This window comes from Triticum dicoccoides, chromosome 6A (genome assembly GCF_002162155.2).
Source record: "Triticum dicoccoides isolate Atlit2015 ecotype Zavitan chromosome 6A, WEW_v2.0, whole genome shotgun sequence".
Lineage (NCBI taxonomy): Eukaryota > Viridiplantae > Streptophyta > Magnoliopsida > Poales > Poaceae > Triticum > Triticum dicoccoides.
Window position 1 is genome coordinate 593,409,761 of NC_041390.1, and position 17,652 is coordinate 593,427,412.

A 17,652-nucleotide genomic window follows, 5' to 3' on the forward strand; every position below is an offset into this window, starting at 1 on the left:
TACGGGCGTGCCACTCCTCTTCAGTGAGAAGTAGGCGGTCACCCGAGCCGCCGTCGTTGTTGTCCTCCTCCGGGCGATCCTCGACGACGCGCAGCCGGCCGGTGAGCTCATCTACCGACATGGTCGTGACGTCGAGCATGGTCTCGATGGCGATGGCCACCTGAGAGTACTTGGCATGAACTACACGCAGGAATTTGCGGACAACTTTTACCTCTTCAAGTGTGTCACCGAGCGAGCGGAGTGTGCCGGCGAGCCCTGAGATGCGCATGGAGAACTCATCCACTGTCTCGCCGTCCCGGAACGAGATGGCCTCGAACTCCTTGCGGAGCTTCTGCGCGTTCGCCTCACGCACGCGCTCAACGCCGACGCGGTGAACCTTGATGGTGTCCCACGTCATCTTCGCCGTCTCCTTGACGGCGAGTGACGCGTGCATCTCCTCCGGCATGGAGCGCAGTATCGCCACCAACGCACTGTGATATTCGCGGACCGGGGCATCCCCCGTCTCGACCGCATCCCAGAGCAGCTTCGCCTGCAGGTTCACCATCATGACCACGGACCACTGGGCGTAGTTGGTCCGCGTTAGCATGGGCCAGACGACGTCGCCGCCGCCGACCTCCCTGGTGCCCTCTCGAATGACCACAACGCGTCCTCCATGTTGCACGGGGCTCCGCCCGTGGCTCTGCGTGCGGGCGCGCTGATCCACCACCGGCGTCCCTGCCGGCGCCTGCAAACCTCGTCCGCCGGCCATGGCTCTCAGCCCTTGATCGGAGGCTCTGATACCACTTGTTGTAGCTAGACTACGGGCTCGATGAACTCACACACACACGAGAGAGAGGTTTTGCGCTGCGTGCGACTTGCAGCTTTTCTGTTTCTCTGTTTATTTAGCAGCTCAAGAACTAACTAACAGATTGATCTAATCTTGCGCCATGACCAAGCTATGCGAACGTGCCATCCCACGTCCCTTGACCACGCACAAGGCTCCGCCGTTACAACCGTTGCTCGTGCCATCCCACGAGCTAGATGTAGCAACGTGCAAGCCTACCTAACTACTGATCCGACCAGGACGTGAACACGCTCACGCTACATGGTCAGGTTTATTTGCAGAAAGCAAAAACTACGAGAAAGGAGGTGCGACAGGATTACAAGTTTTCCAACAGAAAATACATACTCTTACCTTGTCCTTCCCTTCTTGGGTCCTCAGGGCTCTCGCAGACCTCGTCGATATCGCCAATCCCTGGGTGCAATTGCTCCTTGTGCCACACCTTGGTGCTTGCCGTCGATGGGCATCAGAAGCACCTGGTCTTCCGGCCCTAAAACCCTCTTGCGTCTACCTGCAGCTCTCGTGGAGACAGCCCATTTGATTATTTTTTTTGAAGGGTGGAGACAACCCATTTGATGAAATAGGCGTTCTGTGCCAAAGAGATCATTTTTCTAATGAGCTGGGCCTGAGCACCGAAAGTCCCATCAGAATCAGGCCCACGACCATGCACCAGCTGCACCACGACGGCTCTCTAAGTTAGTTTGTTTAGTACCACCTCGCCCACGGGAGGAGGCTGGGGAGGAAGAGCCAGCCCTCCGTGCAACCTTGCAACATACTCCTACTTAGGGCATCTCCAATAGTTGTAAGATAGGTGTTGATAAATTTGCCACCTAGGACATACTGATGGTGTGGCATGTAATAAATGTAGAGAGAGAGCAAAGTTGTATGTAGTTTAATCAACAACCTTTGCACAAGCTCCTAGGTGAAATAGAGAGCAATCACATTTATTTTCTTACCATCTATTGGATAGCTTACATACAATCCATTGGAGTAGTTGTATGATAGCTTGTTGGTTGATGACATGGACATTCTACCAACAAGACTAACATACAACTTGTTGGAGATGCCTTTACATGGACAGGGTCGACGGCTGATCAAGAAGAGTCGTCGCCTAGGCTAGTGGTCCACATTGCACTTGGTGGATGAGCTAGCCTACCATCTCTCCAAGTGGGAGAGTGGCCGTCGTAATTTGTGGTAGAGGGGGTACGCGTTCGCGCGGCCCTGCCAGTTCTCTAAATCAAATTTTGGTCCTTCCTACTTTAGTGGTTCTTTGTGCTGAATTCACGTTCAGTTTCATTTACTACTTTATTATCCTGGCCTTGCAGAGTCTGCATATATGGTGTTTCAAATTGCTGACAGGTCACTCAATCCAGTGTGACTGTTTAGAAATAGATAGTGTGATCAGACGCATATGCAGCACTATCTGAAGTCGATGTTCAAGTGGCCTTTACAGTCTATACTTTCAACAAAATAGCAAACCTTGTACTTTACAGGCTCCAAAATGGTACAGACTATGGCTTCAATGTCAGGATTTCTTTGAAGCTCTGACAGTCAGTGTAGCGGCACCCTGTGCTGAGGCACCAAGAATTTTACAAACACAGATACTCTACATCTGAATGTACAACGTAACGATGACTATATTATCTATGTGTACTTTAAACTGTTAAGCATCTCTTGGTAAGGAATCCCACCATGCATTTGGGATTCAGTGTTAATTATAATTCTCGCATCAACGACCGGTTCTGCGAATCTGGATTCCAACTGGGTTACAGTCTCCTCAATGCAGCAAAGAAGACTAAATTGGTAGCAGAGCTAGAGAATCAGTGGCCGTTCTGAATAGAACATTATACTCCCTCCGTTCCGAATTACTTGTCGACTTGTCGTAGGTATGGATGTATCTAGATGTATTTTAGTTCTAGATACATCCATCTCTGCGACGAGTAATTTGGAACGGAGGGAGTACCTTACTCGTACGGTTCGACCGAGAAGCATTTACTGTCGGCAACTCTTTTATGGTCTGAAGCCCTTTCCTGTTCCCAGCCATGACTTTCCCGGCCACCATTCTTATTTCTTAGAGAGACATTCCTCTTGGGTGGAGGGACATCGATCTTCACCATCCGAGTCTTCTGATCTCATGGACGGGGTGCAGGGTTCAGGGTATCATCAGTTAGACTAGCATAGCAAAATTAACAGAGAACCCCAATGTATATAAGGAACTCTTATCTGGTCTGTCCAACAGCTGAGCTTCCTTCCAGCTGACCAAGCTTTAATTTCATTTCCAAAGTGAGCGATACTAGCTTAGGCACACACACATATACTGATATACGCTACCTGTTATGCAAGTCTGCTTTGACAAACACATTGGCACAACTCATCTTGCAGCAGCGTTCCTACAAGTCAGCACAAAGATTTGACATGGATGAACTTCATATGGAAAACGCACTAGTTTGCGCACAGCAAGATTGCGTTCTCTCGTACATAACTACTACTACTACTACATAATCTGAAAACATCAAAAATAACCAGAGAGGAGAGAACTGAATATATCTTCAAAGACTGCGCATCTGCTTACCTTGTTCTTCCCTTCTTGGGTCCTCGGGGCTCTTGCAGACCTCGTTGATATCGCCAAACCCTTGTGCCACACGTGGCGCTTGCCGTCGATGGGCATCAGAAGCACCTGGGCTCCCGGCCCCAGCACCCTCCGGTGGTGCTCCCCCGCGCGGCCATGCCGGCCTTTCACTGCCTTCGTTTCCGCCGCTGCTATGACTGCAGAACTTGACGCAGTGGATCAGGAGAACCCGTGATGCGGGGGCAGTGGGTGGCCACGAGCGGGGATCTTGTAGTGGCCATGGCCGGGGGCGGGGGCTCCTCTCGGCCATGGCAGGACAGTCCACGTCGTTTCAGCACCTTTTACCCGTGGACGTCCACGAAGATGATTTTTTTTTTTCCTTTTTTAGGGCATGAAGATGATTTATGTGGGCTTGGATGTGGGTAGCGCTCGCCGCGGACAGCCCACGCCTACCTTCCAGAGAGAGTTTTTCTAATGAACTAGGCCTGAGCACCGGAAGCCCATCAGAACCAGGCCCACGACCTTGCACCAGTACACCACGGCGCTCTTAGTTTGTTTAGTACCACCTCGCCAACAAGAGGAGGCAGGGGAGGGAGAGGTTGCTATATAATGAGCCCCTGGTGCATCCTTGCAACATACTTACCTGGATGGGGTCGACGGCTGATCAAGAAGAGTCGTGGCCTAGGCCAGTGGTCCACATTGCACTTCGTGGATGCGCTGGCCTACCATCTCCCCAAGTGGGAGAGTGGACGTCGTAATTTGTGGTAGAGGGGGTACGCGTTCGCGCGGCCCCTGCCAATTCTTTCAATCAAATTTTGGTCCTTCAATGCTCAATAACTGGTAGCTTTCTGCTAAATTCATGTTCAGTTTCAGCTACAGCAACGAGGCCTGGCAGAATCAGTAGCGTCAAAAAATAATTTGCTGACAGTTTACTCAAGCTTTAACAAATGGAAATAGACAGTGTGATGGCCTGATGGGGGATATGCTAATTTGCTGACAGTTTACTCAAGCTTTAACAAATGGAAATAGACAGTGTGATGGCCTGATGGGGGATATGCTCTGCATTTCTTTACACAAAATAGCAAACCTCGTACTAAAAAGACTCCAAAAAGGTACTCCCTCGAGTGTTTATAGATCACTGGTCTAAACGCTCTTGTATTTCTTTAAGGAGTACTTCATACTATGGCTTCAATGTCAGCATTTCTTTGAAGCTGAGACAGTCAGTGTAGCGGCGCCCTGTGCTGAGGCACCAAGAATTTTACAAACACAGATACACATCTTGAATGTACAACATAACGATGACTAGAATATCTATGTGTAGTATATAATCTGATTAGCATCTCTTCGTAAGGTCTCCCACGATGCATTTGGGATTCAGTGTTAATTAGAATTCTCGCATCAATGACCGGTTCTGCGAATCCAAATTCCAACCGGATTACAGTCTCCTCAATGCAGCAAAGACGATTAACTTGGTAGCAGGGCTAGAGGATCAGTGACCGTTCTGGATAGACCATTATACCTTACTCGTAGGGTTCGAGCGAGAAATCTGGCTCGTCCGGCTTCTTTAGTGTCGGCAACTCTTTTATGGCCTGAAGCCCTTTCCTGTTCCCAGCCATGACTTTCCCGGCCATCATTCTTAGAGAGATATTCTTCTTTGGTGGAGGGTCATCTTCACCATCCGAGTCTTCTGATCTCATGGAATGGAATGACTCCCTCATACTCAGGTCCTTCGCCATCTTCCTCCTCCTGTAGCGCCGCCAGGCAGCTTGGATGAAGCACGCGCCCCAGGTTCTCCAATGGTGTGAGTAGTATCGGAAAGTGTGCTGCAACTTCTTGCTGTGCAACCGCCTAAATTGGCTGGCCACAAACTTGAGATCCTCAGCCTGGAGTGAAAAGGCCTCCACTTCTATTTGTGCCCTCACTGTGCGAGTGGATGACGGCAAACTGGCGGTAGGCTTCGGGACAAGAGCCCATCCAAGAAGTTCCTCACCGCAGAAATCACCAGCTTTCAGCGTAGTTGAATTGAAGAAGCCTGTGCGGCCACCATTTGTTGTGGAGCTCTCCAGTTTCCCGCGGATGATGAAAAGCATCTCGGCCACGGGATCACCCTCACGGACAATGTATGTGCCCTTTGTACACAGTGATGATACAAGACGCACACATATGGCATCTAGAAGTTGGTCGTCCATCTGGGAGAAAAAGGGTACCTGAAACCTCACAGTAGAAAGAGAGATTAGCACATGATAATAATAACAAGAAGTCTAGTCCAAAGGGCAAACCCGGAAGTTTCAAACATGCAGTTTTATGTATTTGTAGAAAAGTTTGTAAAAGTATCTACCCGGCGAACAAGATCCAAGCAAAGGTGGCGTTTAATGTCACGCCGTAGATCCGCTGGTAGAACCTGTAATATAGACTCTTCATTCACACCTCGAGTTGCAAGCCACTTGTACTGGATAAATCGTCTAACTCTTTCCCGCAGTTCATCAGGAAGTTGACGATGTCTCATCCACTCCTCAGTATCTCTTTGCTTTAATCTCCACTCCTCAACCCTCACAGTGATAGATTGCAGGTAGGTCTGGAATAATAATAAAAATAATGTAAGATAACATATTCTAAAAAAACAGTTTACATTAATACATTATGACTAAAATGATGAATTTCATGCTCATGAATAACAAACTTTTATAATGTACAGAGCATAATTAAGTATGTATAAAATGTACCTGCACATTTCCAATCAAATGCGCAAACAAGACAAGACCGAGTACTGCCAAGAATATACAGTACAGTGTCTCACCAATGTAGGTGCTCACAGAAAGAGTCTGGCCGTAGCAACTGTACAGAAAATGGACGAAACATATACCATGTTAGAGAACCACTTATCAATCCTGGCAACTGATAATGACAAGATTAGAACTTCTAAGTTAATTTTGCAATGTACATTCAACTGGGACTGAAAGAGTAAGATCCGAACACATTTTGTTTAACACATAATGCTCTGAGGTTCTCATCAAAACTTTCAACTAACATAAGTATATAACGATATCAAAGAGCCGCCGATTTTTAAAGGAAACTGCAACCTAAGTTTCCCACTTAGTATTTAGTACCCTACAATATCAAGATGTCCACGACAGAAATACCTTAGATTCTGTAAACCCCACCAAAGGGAATAGAAGAACTTTCTCAAGAAACCCTGAGCAGGCGCTTGATTTGACAGAGCAGGCTGAAACATGCCATAGTCGAAGGTGATGGTGTCATTGCTAGCATTGCAGCGGCTGAAGAGATCAGTCGTACTAGCCCATGTCTGATTTGGTGTATCACAGTCTAGGTACCTAATATTACAATCACTTCCATTCCTGCAATTCATTTTCCAGCAGGCTGTTTGGCGATCAACAGATAGCAAGTACCATAGTGCACCTAGAACCTGAATGAAAAAGAACAGGGATTCTAAGAAATTTGCTACATAAGAAAGAATAAAGGATGAAAACTTGAGCAATACATTTGACTTTAAATTGAACTTCAAGATACGAAATGATGAAAGTTTGCATACAGATACCGTACATGACTAGCTATCAAGTAAAGTAGCAGGTTGTATACAGCCCCTTCCCAGGCAGTCTTTGCGACAACTCCAGTAGCTTTGACAATTTCATAAGTTAAAGGGAATATGAGATATAGTCTTGGAAGATACTGAGCAAGAACTATAAGCACCAGAATGTTATTGTTATGCTCAGCACCAGAATACTTGATAGCTGGTATCACATACCAGACTATGATCTGCACATAAAGTAAAGATACATAGTTTCAGAAAATGCCTGGACTGCAACTGCATTGAAGAAAATTATTTGAGTTCAATCTCATCTTACAATTTCATGCTTAATAAAGCACATCTGCGTTAAATAAGATCAAATATTGCAAATACTAACAATCACGACAAACGTCCTAAAACCAGGGATCATTACTTCATTAGTACTGTTAATATTCCATTTATTAGAATAAAAAGGAAGACTAGCAAGTTACCTGCGGCAAAGGCAATGCAGCCACCACATCAATTGCAAAGTCAGATCTCAAATACTTCCATGCAATCTCTTTAGGGTCTGTGACAAGGTCTCCTCTTCCAAAAACCCGCAAGGTTGAGCTCGTTTTAACAAAAGCAGTTCTGAACTTCATTATGATGTGAACCACATACAAGAGATCGGCAATTGATCGGAAGAATGTAATGATGATGGTTAAATGTCTGTCTGTCCCAACACAGGAATAGGTGTCGCCATAGACGATTTTGGGCACGTAAAAGTACAGGGGGTCTATAAATAGAGCAAGGAAGGACGAAAAAAGGAAAATGCGGTTCCACATCAAGATGAAGTCACTTGACGGATCGAAAATCTTGTACTGCTGCGCATCCCCTCCCACGAAAATCTTGTTCTTCCCTGAGCTCGCGACGCCGAGTTTACTAGCAGCGAACGCTGCCTGTTTCTGTTGGATCGGTATCGCTGGCTTTGCCCTCTCATCATAGAACCTGTGAATGGCAGCAGCATCACAAAAGATGGCATTTGAACCATTCAGAACACACAGTACATGGAATAGAGCATCTCACTTGGTTGCAATTTCATATTCCTTACTAAGAACATGCATAATATTTTTTTACAATTCAGAAGAAATACTCTCCATTCCATATCAAAAAAGCAGAGGACTACTGTACTTCAAAACAGATTTAGTTCTCAATCAACAGTATTTGTTTATGTGATGCTGCCTTTTACTTTATCCATAAATGCTAAATTCCAACGACCAGATCAACCAAAAAGGGGAAAAGCTCCATGCTAGTACAGCTTAACAACTCAAAAAAATTAAGACACTGCAACTGCATGCTCTTAACGGACTAACGACACGAATCATACTGATGCTGCCGAGCCCCCAACCCCGAAGCTCGCGCCGAAGCACAGTCCTAAATGCTGGATCCCTGTATTTCAAAACGGTTCAGAAGATTACTGTACCTCAACACGAATTGGGTTCTCAATCAACAGTTTTACTTTATGTGATGCTGCCTTTTACTTTAACGCCGACCAGATCAACCAAAAGGGGGAAAAGCTCCATGCTACAGCCTACAGTATAGCTTAACAACTTAAAATTTAAGACACTGCAACTGCCTGCTCTAACAGAATAACGACACGAATCATACTGATGCTGCCGGGCCCCCAGCCCCGAAGCTCGCGCCGAAGCACGGCCCCAAATGCTGGATCCCTGACCAAAAGCAGCAGATCGGGCAGCTAGGCCGCCGCGGCTCACCTGACGGTCCTCTGCCTGCCCAGCGCCATCTCGTCCTCCACCTTCCTCGGCGCAAACATGGCGCCGGCCAGCCCGCTACGCCGACCAGGGGCCCCGCGACCGGCCCGCCATCCAATCCGAGCACCCAAAGCAAGGCAAGCAGCCCTCGATCAGCGGCCGAATCCGGCGGCGAGACGGCTGGTGGCCGGTCTCCTCCGCGTCGGCGGTGGGAGGGGATTAAGGCGGGGAGGCGGGATTTGGGAGCCGGCGGGGCGAGGAGTTCGAGGGGTGGAGGGAGGGAGGCGACGAGGTGGAGGACCCGGAGAAGACGACGAAGCGGAAACTGCCTGACCGTCTTGGGGTTGGTTAATCGCTTTGTCAGCCGTCGCTAATGCAATGGGTTAAAAGCTCGGGGTTAGTTAGTGGTGTTACCGCGGTTCAAATGGTAGGCCAAGTGCCAAGTGGTGGTAAAGTGGCGCCGGAACAAAATTTGCAATATCTTTTCGAGAAAATCTACTCTCTTTCGATCCTAATTAATCATCGCAGCTTTAGGATGCTCCTTCCGTTTCATAATGTAGTGCGTATATATTTTTTTGAGAAGTCAAACTTTACAAATTTTGATCAAGTTTGCATATAAAAACATATATATCTTGAATACCAAATACATATTATTACATCATAAGACGTGTTTTCACATTATACATATTTCATATTGTAGATATAAGTAGTTTCATCTACAAACTTGGTCAAAGTATGTAAAATTTGACTTTTCAAAAGATATATATGCACTATATTATGAAACAAAGGGAGTACAAATAAATTAGGTTCGATCGATAATATGTCAGCCCCGAGCTTGACACAAAGATGACATTGCCGTTTGTGGCAGCCCCTTGCATGAAGACGAGACGAAGGTTTGACAGGTGTGTGTGCGGGGGTGCTCGCCGAAGCCAGGAGGCTTTTAAGGAAAATGGGGGATGGTCGATGCAACGATAGCACGACGGAGAGGGCGGGTCGGGCAGGGCAAGGCCATGAGACGATGTGGCAGAGCCGCTGTCCATGGGTGACAACGGCAAGCAGATAGACCGATGGCGGAGGGTGACGAGCGCCGGGTTAGGCTGGGCGAGGAAGAAAAGAAGATGACAATGAAGAGGCGGCCGTTGGATTTAGGGCAAATCGGCCAAGAGAAAAAAAAAGGGACAAACGTTTTTATAGTGCTCCCTTTGCTTCGGAATACTATAAGAAAGCTGCAATTCCTTTTCTTTTAGCGAGAATAGAATATTGGCCGCATGCAACAATGTATCCATACTTGCAACTTATGCATGTCCCTGCTTAAAAGCACCTTTTCATTTTTCATGACACAACACATGTGGCAGCACAATCTTTACTAGAGTCGGTACTGATTCTCAAATGGCAACAGTCGCACTACATTTTTGGAGCCAACATAACGGAAGTCGCTCTCGCGCAAGTAGGAAGATGCGGCTCCCTCCTTGATTTGTACTCCCTCCGTTCCACAATACATGCATTTTATTTGTCAAAATATAAATGTATTTAAACATGTTTTAGTATATAGGTGCATCCATTTTTAAACAAATTGACGTCAAGTATTTTGAAACGGAGGAAGTACTATGTTGTCACGGTAGTACTTACATGGTTGACCTATCACGTACAGTAGTAAAATACGTGTGGCACGAGCCGGGGCATTTTTATTCTGCGGCCTTGCAACTTGTACGAAGTGAAGATTTCCGAATAATGATAATAATTTTAAAGATAAGCAGGCGAAGATTTATGTGCGTGCACACGCGCAGCGTCATCCAATGTTGTGTTGCCCTGCCCTCCCTGCCATGGCTCGCCTCACCAGAGAAAGAGATACTAATATCATGCTAGTATTGGACACGACACGGCCTGCGTGTCGCACAAGCCAACCGAGTCACATGCGCGTGCGCGCCAACCGGTCCACACATTCGAATTCCGTCAAAGCGAGAATAAAGCTGACGGGGCTTTAGAAAGTTTGGAGTACAAGCACTCCACCCCCTACAATTTGGATGTGATCGCAATGTGAAGTTGCTATTCCATCCAATGGCGGAGCCAAGAAAATTGTATCAACGGGGCCGAATGATGTTAAAACTGCTTGGGGAGGGCCAAGCCAATGAAAAACATGCATTTGACAGGAATTAATCACTAATTTTAGCACTATTCATCAGCAAAATAGCACTACATCTCTGCTGTTAGGGGGGGGGCCAGGGCCCCTGCTAGTCCCCCTGTCTCCGCCACTGATTCCATCGGTGATACACCATGTCAAAAGCTGTCATGAAGTTTGAAGTGCGATTGCACAAGTGAAGACAAGGTGACCACTGTGCATGTCAATCATGGAGATTGTAAGTTCTGCTCCTCACCATATTTAACACGTTGTCTCCAAATGTTAACACATGGGTACTTATATACTTCACGTACGAAATTATCAATATAAAAGGAAGGTGTTTCTGCGTAACAAGAGAAGGAGCTGCAGTGAGACAAGGTTGCGTCTGCAATGACGTTGGCAGTTGTGACGACAGCGACCAGGATGTCCACGAAGATGTGCCAGAAGCAAGAGTCCTCGTCTCACATAGAGGCATCGTCCTCATAGCCCTCGAAGCGTGATCACTCCCATGGAAACGACGACAAACCCCTACTGCGTGACTTCGTGATTCTGATGTGATCAACCGCGTTTGATTCAACTCGACACTGTAGTGGGTTTCATGCTGCAAACATGGAGGTGATGGCCCTGAGCAAAATGCTGGTCGTTAACACTTAGGAAGCTGGGGCAACAGCCTCGGGGATATGACAGATGCTACAGTCCAGTTCGCACGGGTGTGGCGTGGCTATTGGCATATTAGGGACGCGCCATGGACGACACCCTGACGGGTCGAGCAGTGCTCTATTGTAGGAGGATGTCCCACCCATCCGCTAGTGTCATTTATGTTTTTACATGGAGTACATGCCGGGGTGACTATCAAAAGATCTGTCTTTCATATGGTGATTCGATTACTGATTCATGTCTGGATTGTGGAGTGAAAACTTATTTTATGGCTTTGATTGGTTGGTCTCAACAACGATAAACTTGCGTCACTACCTTATTAAATGTGTTGTCCCCTCGCCAATGCTTGACTTCGGTGGTTGGTCTCGTCGTTATCTCGCGCGCCATTGTCTTCTTATTGATGTGCTAGCTTCGGTCGTTGGTATCGGCAACCAAGATGAAAATCCTTATCTTGAAAAACGTTGCTGATGTGTTGGTCTAGGCAACATAAATGCACAACTTCGTCGTGGGCCGTATGTAGCAATGATGGTGTGATGCCGCTTATTCTTTTTGAAGGCATCGTTGTGGAAGAAGTCTAGTTAATCGCATCTTTTTATTTTACTCTGGTAATGGTCTGAGCGTGGGTATCTTTTTTATATGTTTACTTAATGGTTTAAGCGTAGGTATCTTCAATTTATATTCTATTTAATACACCCTTTGTTCAATATAAGGTGTTTTGGATATTTTGATATGCACTACATAGATAGTGGAATGAGTTAACAAACACACTAAAACGTGTCTATACATCCGACTAAGAAAAAGAAGTGACTTAATAGGTAAGTCGACTCAAAAATAAATTTGGGTCAATCCATTCTTATCAATCCTCGGGTGCAAAACAAGCGGTCAAGTGAAAGATCGTGGATGTCGCTTAGAGGGGGGGTGGGGGTGAATAGGCGCTTTAAAATAATTACGGTTGAGGCTTGAACAAATGCGGAATAAACCTAGCGGTTAATTTGTCAAGCACAAAACATACAACAACTAGGCTCACCTATGTGCACCAACTACTTATGCTAAGCAAGAAAAACTACTTAGGTGATAGTAAGATATATGACAAGAAACAATATGGCTATCACAAAGTAAAGTGCATAAGTAAAGGGTTTGGGTAAGAGATAACCGAGGCACGCGGAGACGATGATGTATCCCGAAGTTCACATCCTTGCGGATGCTAATCTCCGTTTGGAGCGGTGTGGAGGCACAATGCTCCCCAAGAAGCCACTAGGGCCACCGTAATCTCCTCACGCCCTCGCACAATGCAAGATGCCGTGATTCCACTAAGGGACCCTTGAGGGCGGTCACCGAAACCGTACAAATGGCAACCCTTGGGGGGCGGTCGCCGAACCCGTACACTTTGGCAACCCTTGGGGGCAGTCACCGGTACCCGTCAAATTGCTCGGGGCGATCTCCACAACCTAATTGGAGACCCCGGCGCTTGCCCGGAGCTTTACACCACAATGATTGAGCTCCGAACACCACCAACCGTCTAGGGCGCCCAAGCACCCAAGAGGAACAAGCTCAAGGGTACCAAGCACCCAAGAGTAATAAGCTTCTTAGCTTGTAACTTCCACGTATCACCGTGGAGAACTCAAACTGATGCACCAAATGTAATGGCAAGGGCACATGGAGTGCCCAAGTCCTTCTCCCTCAAATCCCACCGAAGCAACTAATGCTAGGGAGGAAAATGAGAGGAAGAACAAGAAGGAGAACACCAAGAACTCCAAGATCTAGATCCAAGGGGTTCCCCTCACATAGAGGAGAAAGTGATTGGTGGAAATTTGGATCTAGATCTCCTCTCTTTTTTCCCTCAAAAACTAGCAAGAATCCATGGAGGGATTGAGAGTTAGCAAGCTCGAAGAAGGTCAACAATGGGGGAAGAACACGAGCTCAAAGGATAAGGTTCATTGGGGAAGAAGACCCGCTTTTATAGGTGGAGAAAAATCCAACCGTTATGCTCACAGCCCGCACCGAGTGGTACTACCACTCCAAGGAGCGGTACTACCGCTAAGGCGGTAGAAGCCCTTTGGAACACAATAGCGAGGAGGCAAAAAAGCCAGAAGAACCGTCGGAGCGGTAGTACCGCTTGACCTCACGGTACTACCGCTAGAGGTAGCGGTACTACTGCTAAGGGTAGTGGTACTACTGCTTGCGAGCGGTACTAAAAAATTACATCCGTGCCTACCACCGCTGGACTTGTGACGAGTTTTTGGTCCTGAGCGGAAGTAGCCACTGAAGTAACCGTAGTAGTACTGCCCCAAGCGGTAGTACCGCTCCCAAAAGCGGTAGGAAAAAATTACATCCGCTCCTGTCCGCGGTAGTACCGCTGCAGCCTTTTCAGAACACCAAAACTGACACAACTTCTTCAAACGGACTCCAAATTTGACGAAACCAAGTTTGTTGGAAAGCTAGCGACAAGGGCTAACACAATCTTGATATAAATAACAATAAGAAGCAAATTAGAAAAGGCCCATAAGAAAATGGTGAGAACCCTTCCTCGAATAAGACCGGTAAAACCTCCAACACCGAAAACGCCATAGAAGACGCATGCGAACTCCGTTTTCGATGAACTCAAGCTTGTCATTAAGATGACCATAAGCTCTAAGACTCACAAAGAGAACCAAACAAGAACCAAGAAACATGATGCAAGGATGCAATGGTTTGAGCTCTCTACTAACGATATGATCAAGCTACCAACTTGAGAGCCCCCCTTGATAGTACGTCAAACGATCCTATAACCCGGTCTCCCAACTACCACCATGAGACTGATAAAATAGAAAACCTATCAAGGGCAAACCTTTGCCTTGCACATGGTCCACTTGAGCTAGATGATGACGATCTTGACTCCCTTAAGTTGGACCACCTTTCTTGATTGTGTTGGCTCGATGAAGACTAGATGATTGCTCCCCCATAGTCCACTATGGGTGAGCCACTCTTCGACACATCTTCACAATTCCATTGACACCACAATGGATGGCAAGCTTCAAGCACTTGATCTCTTCGTGATGCTCCACTTGAACTTGCACACGGCAATCTTGATGACGATCACCACTTGATGTCATCCTTTCCATGGGTTGTATGATATCTTCCTCTTGGCGCAAGCCCATGGACACGTACCTAACCTCATATAGACTCTCACATAGAACATGGGTTAGTACACAAAGTGCAATGGACAATGCTTACCATACCATGGGATCACTTGATCCCTCTCGGTACATCTTCTACGCTTTGTGAGTTGATCAACTTGATTCACTCTTGACTTAGTCTTGATCAACCTTGAATCTTTCCAACTCTCTTCGTTTGGATGATGTCTTGAAGGTAAACATGAATGATCACACAATCTTCTTCTTCAAGACATGATTGCAATAAGCTCAACACTCACATGAACAATCTTTGGATAATTCCTTAATAGCACCTTGGTCAACCCATAAACTCCTTGAAACCAACACATGGACTTCAAGAAATGTCTATGGAAAAATCCTTCAAATATAACTCAATGCAACCATTAGTCCATAGAGAATGTCATCAATTACCAAAACCACACATGGGGGCACCGCATGTCTTTTCAATCTCCCCCATGTTGGTAATTGATGACAATCACTTTCAAGAGAGTTTATATAAGGAATTATGGATCACCATGCAATGCAACAACCAATAATGCATGCGAAGGAGATGTGTATGCTTAGGAACAAACCAAAGCCAGAAGAGACAACTCTCTAAACTTCTCCACAAAACTCTCTGAAACTTCTCCCCCATTGGCATCGATTGCCAAAATGGGCTACAAGCTTAGAAGGCCAATATAAAATGTGTTCCTCCATAAATTGTGTATTTCTCAACAAGAGAGTGGAATGCAAAACACATATACAACGGTAAATACTTGGAGGAAGACAAACTATATTGAGGCCCAAAGATTGCAAAAGGAAGATATGCCACAGAGACATAACAAAGAGAGAAACAAGCAATCAAGCAATCAAAAGATATCTATTGAAGCAAGCTATCAAAAGGTACCAATTGAACCAACCAGGCCAATGATCTACGAGCCACATGAATAAAGGATATAATGATAAGAGCAGAGCAGTGTTCTAAAGAAACTAGAGAAGCTCCCCATGATTTGTGCACATCAAGAATTTTTGTATCTGGATACAAAGTGCGCAAAATAGGATCATAGCTCCCCCAAAATCAATAGGAACTTACAACAAGTGCAAGAGAGCATATATGAAACTACGCCTAGTACTTGCAACAAACACATGGTTGAGCAACAAGTAAGAGAGGCAACTTAAGAGTGGGCTCAACCAAAAAGATGTGTGTGAGTCAAGGCAATGCACTTGAGAAGACTAATGTACAGAAGAGCATTAAGCATCAATAAAGTCTTGAAAGAATGAGGCACACGGTGCAAGGCCTATCATTCCCACACACAACTAGCAAATGGGTTCACAAGCTTACTAATAAGCATATGGAGAACATATGCTTGTGACAACCCATGGTGAAGATAGAAGATGAAAGGCTCATCAAGATGAGGGATACCAATTAAGATGGCAAAAACCTCGTAAAGATAAGCATGAGGAAAATAATCTTCACCACACAAGAGTGCATCAAGATGCAACGATAGAAGACACGCACTCATGGCAAAAGCTTTCACGGAGCCACCAAAGAAATAACATAAGAAAGACAAGGTGGACGTGAAAGAAAGGATATCATCTAGATATGCAACTTCTCTCAAGTGTATAAGATTCTAGGTAGACGAAATCATGATGATATATATATCTACAAAGAAGGATGTACACCCGAAATAGTTACAACACGAAGGAACAAGATATCCAAAAGGAAGTCATACATATACCAATAAGATATTTGCTTGAGAGCATAGCACATGGCTAGATATGGTCTTATTGTATATAAATGAATTCCAACCACATGAACATCAAAGACATCACAACTAGCAACAAGACATCATTGTTGGGATGCTTTGAGAAAGGAAACGGGTATCACAAGAAAGAATGGATAACATGCCATGATACAACCTACACAAGGTTGATGCAAGAAATGTGTGCATGAAGTATATGAAGATACTTGTTACCGAGATAGCATTGGAAGGATGTAGTAGATACCAATTGAAGGTACAAAGTAGTTCATTGATCATCCTAGCTTGACTCCAATAAGCACATGGTGACAACACCTTCCTTGTGAGTGAGCCGAGCATCCAATGCATCTCCACTTGTTCCTAGAACAACAACACAAACAAAATGGTACCCAAACTCATTGGGACCAAAGAGTTAGAGAACCAACAACACATAGGACAAACTCCACATAAATATGTGCATATAGATATGAAAATGAATTTCATGCACATCTCATCCAATTTGAGACTTGGTGGAGTTCCCCCTATATATTGTGTCAAAGAAAGAAAACATGCCAAATAAACTACAAGAAGTACATATGCATGCTCAAGACTTTCAAGAACCGAAACCAAAAGACAAAGAAATACCAAGAGAAGAAAAGATACCAAATGAATAAATCATCACTTGGAGGATGTCCATAAAAGATACATCAAGGAATGAGATATCCATTGATACACTCAAAAAGAAAGATGTCAAACTCCCAAAAGAGAGAATGGTTCCAAACAAACCAAGCCCTCTACAAAGTTTCATGATGGCACAAAGCATCAAAAAGAAACTGCTTGCCTTCCACAAACACACACTTGATAAGGATCACAAGATGAGTGTTTTATAGAGAATAGGATAGCTCCCTCAAGACTAGTGCATTATAGAGAATTTGCATTTGAATACAAAATGCACGAGGTGGGATCACCACTTTCACTATATCTAGAAAACACTAGACAAGATCAAGAAATTAACAAGATCCACAAGTGGTATGGAATACAATGGGAGTTGACACAATCCTAGGCAAGAGATAAAGCAAATAAAAGCACAGGCTAATGTAAAGATGATCAATAATTTCTACCACACAAGAGTGAGTACCAATTGTCAAAAGACAAGAAGTATTTGGAAATAATTCCCGGTGGTAGATAGCAAGGATATCCGACATCATCTTCGCACCAAACAAAAAGCAAATTGCAACTTGTAGAGCTAACATGCCACCTAGGAACAAGATAAATTACAATATCAATTCTAGGTGACAATATCTCAAATGTACACATTTTCTAGGCTAGTAATATACACA

General features: G+C 45.3%; 1 protein-coding gene and 2 non-coding genes across 3 annotated transcripts; 2 read left to right on the top strand and 1 right to left on the bottom strand.

The window, feature by feature from the left end:
• Window positions 1–1,885: 1,885 nt before the first annotated feature.
• LOC119319889 lies at window positions 1,886–2,046 on the top strand. The gene has a single exon (XR_005154709.1). It is a non-coding gene; the product is annotated as a U1 spliceosomal RNA (small nuclear RNA).
• A 1,978-nt stretch (window positions 2,047–4,024) lies between these two features.
• Window positions 4,025–4,185, top strand: LOC119319803. The gene has a single exon (XR_005154643.1). It is a non-coding gene; the product is annotated as a U1 spliceosomal RNA (small nuclear RNA).
• Window positions 4,186–4,528: 343 nt separating this feature from the next.
• Window positions 4,529–9,018, bottom strand: LOC119318233 (cyclic nucleotide-gated ion channel 17-like). Its single transcript, XM_037592757.1, has 7 exons — window positions 8,670–9,018; window positions 7,407–7,902; window positions 6,951–7,163; window positions 6,530–6,813; window positions 6,113–6,224; window positions 5,728–5,964; window positions 4,529–5,596 (listed from the first exon to the last, which is right to left on the bottom strand). The coding sequence occupies exons 1-7, from the start codon at window positions 8,726–8,728 to the stop codon at window positions 4,910–4,912; spliced, it is 2,088 nt and encodes a 695-aa protein (XP_037448654.1). The 5' UTR covers window positions 8,729–9,018; the 3' UTR covers window positions 4,529–4,909.
• Between the last annotated feature and the right edge of the window lie 8,634 nt (window positions 9,019–17,652).

Bases quoted from the DNA above. Each gene is read 5' to 3' on its own strand.
- LOC119318233 (XM_037592757.1), bottom strand. From the start codon at position 8,728: ATGTTTGCGCCGAGGAAGGTGGAGGACGAGATGGCGCTGGGCAGGCAG. The intron at 6,225-6,529 runs GTATTTCTGTCG...TTTTCTGTACAG, and splicing joins TGGGGTTTACAGAATCTAAG to TTGCTACGGCCAGACTCTTT. The intron at 5,965-6,112 runs GTACATTTTATA...TTATTATTCCAG, and splicing joins ATTTGATTGGAAATGTGCAG to ACCTACCTGCAATCTATCAC.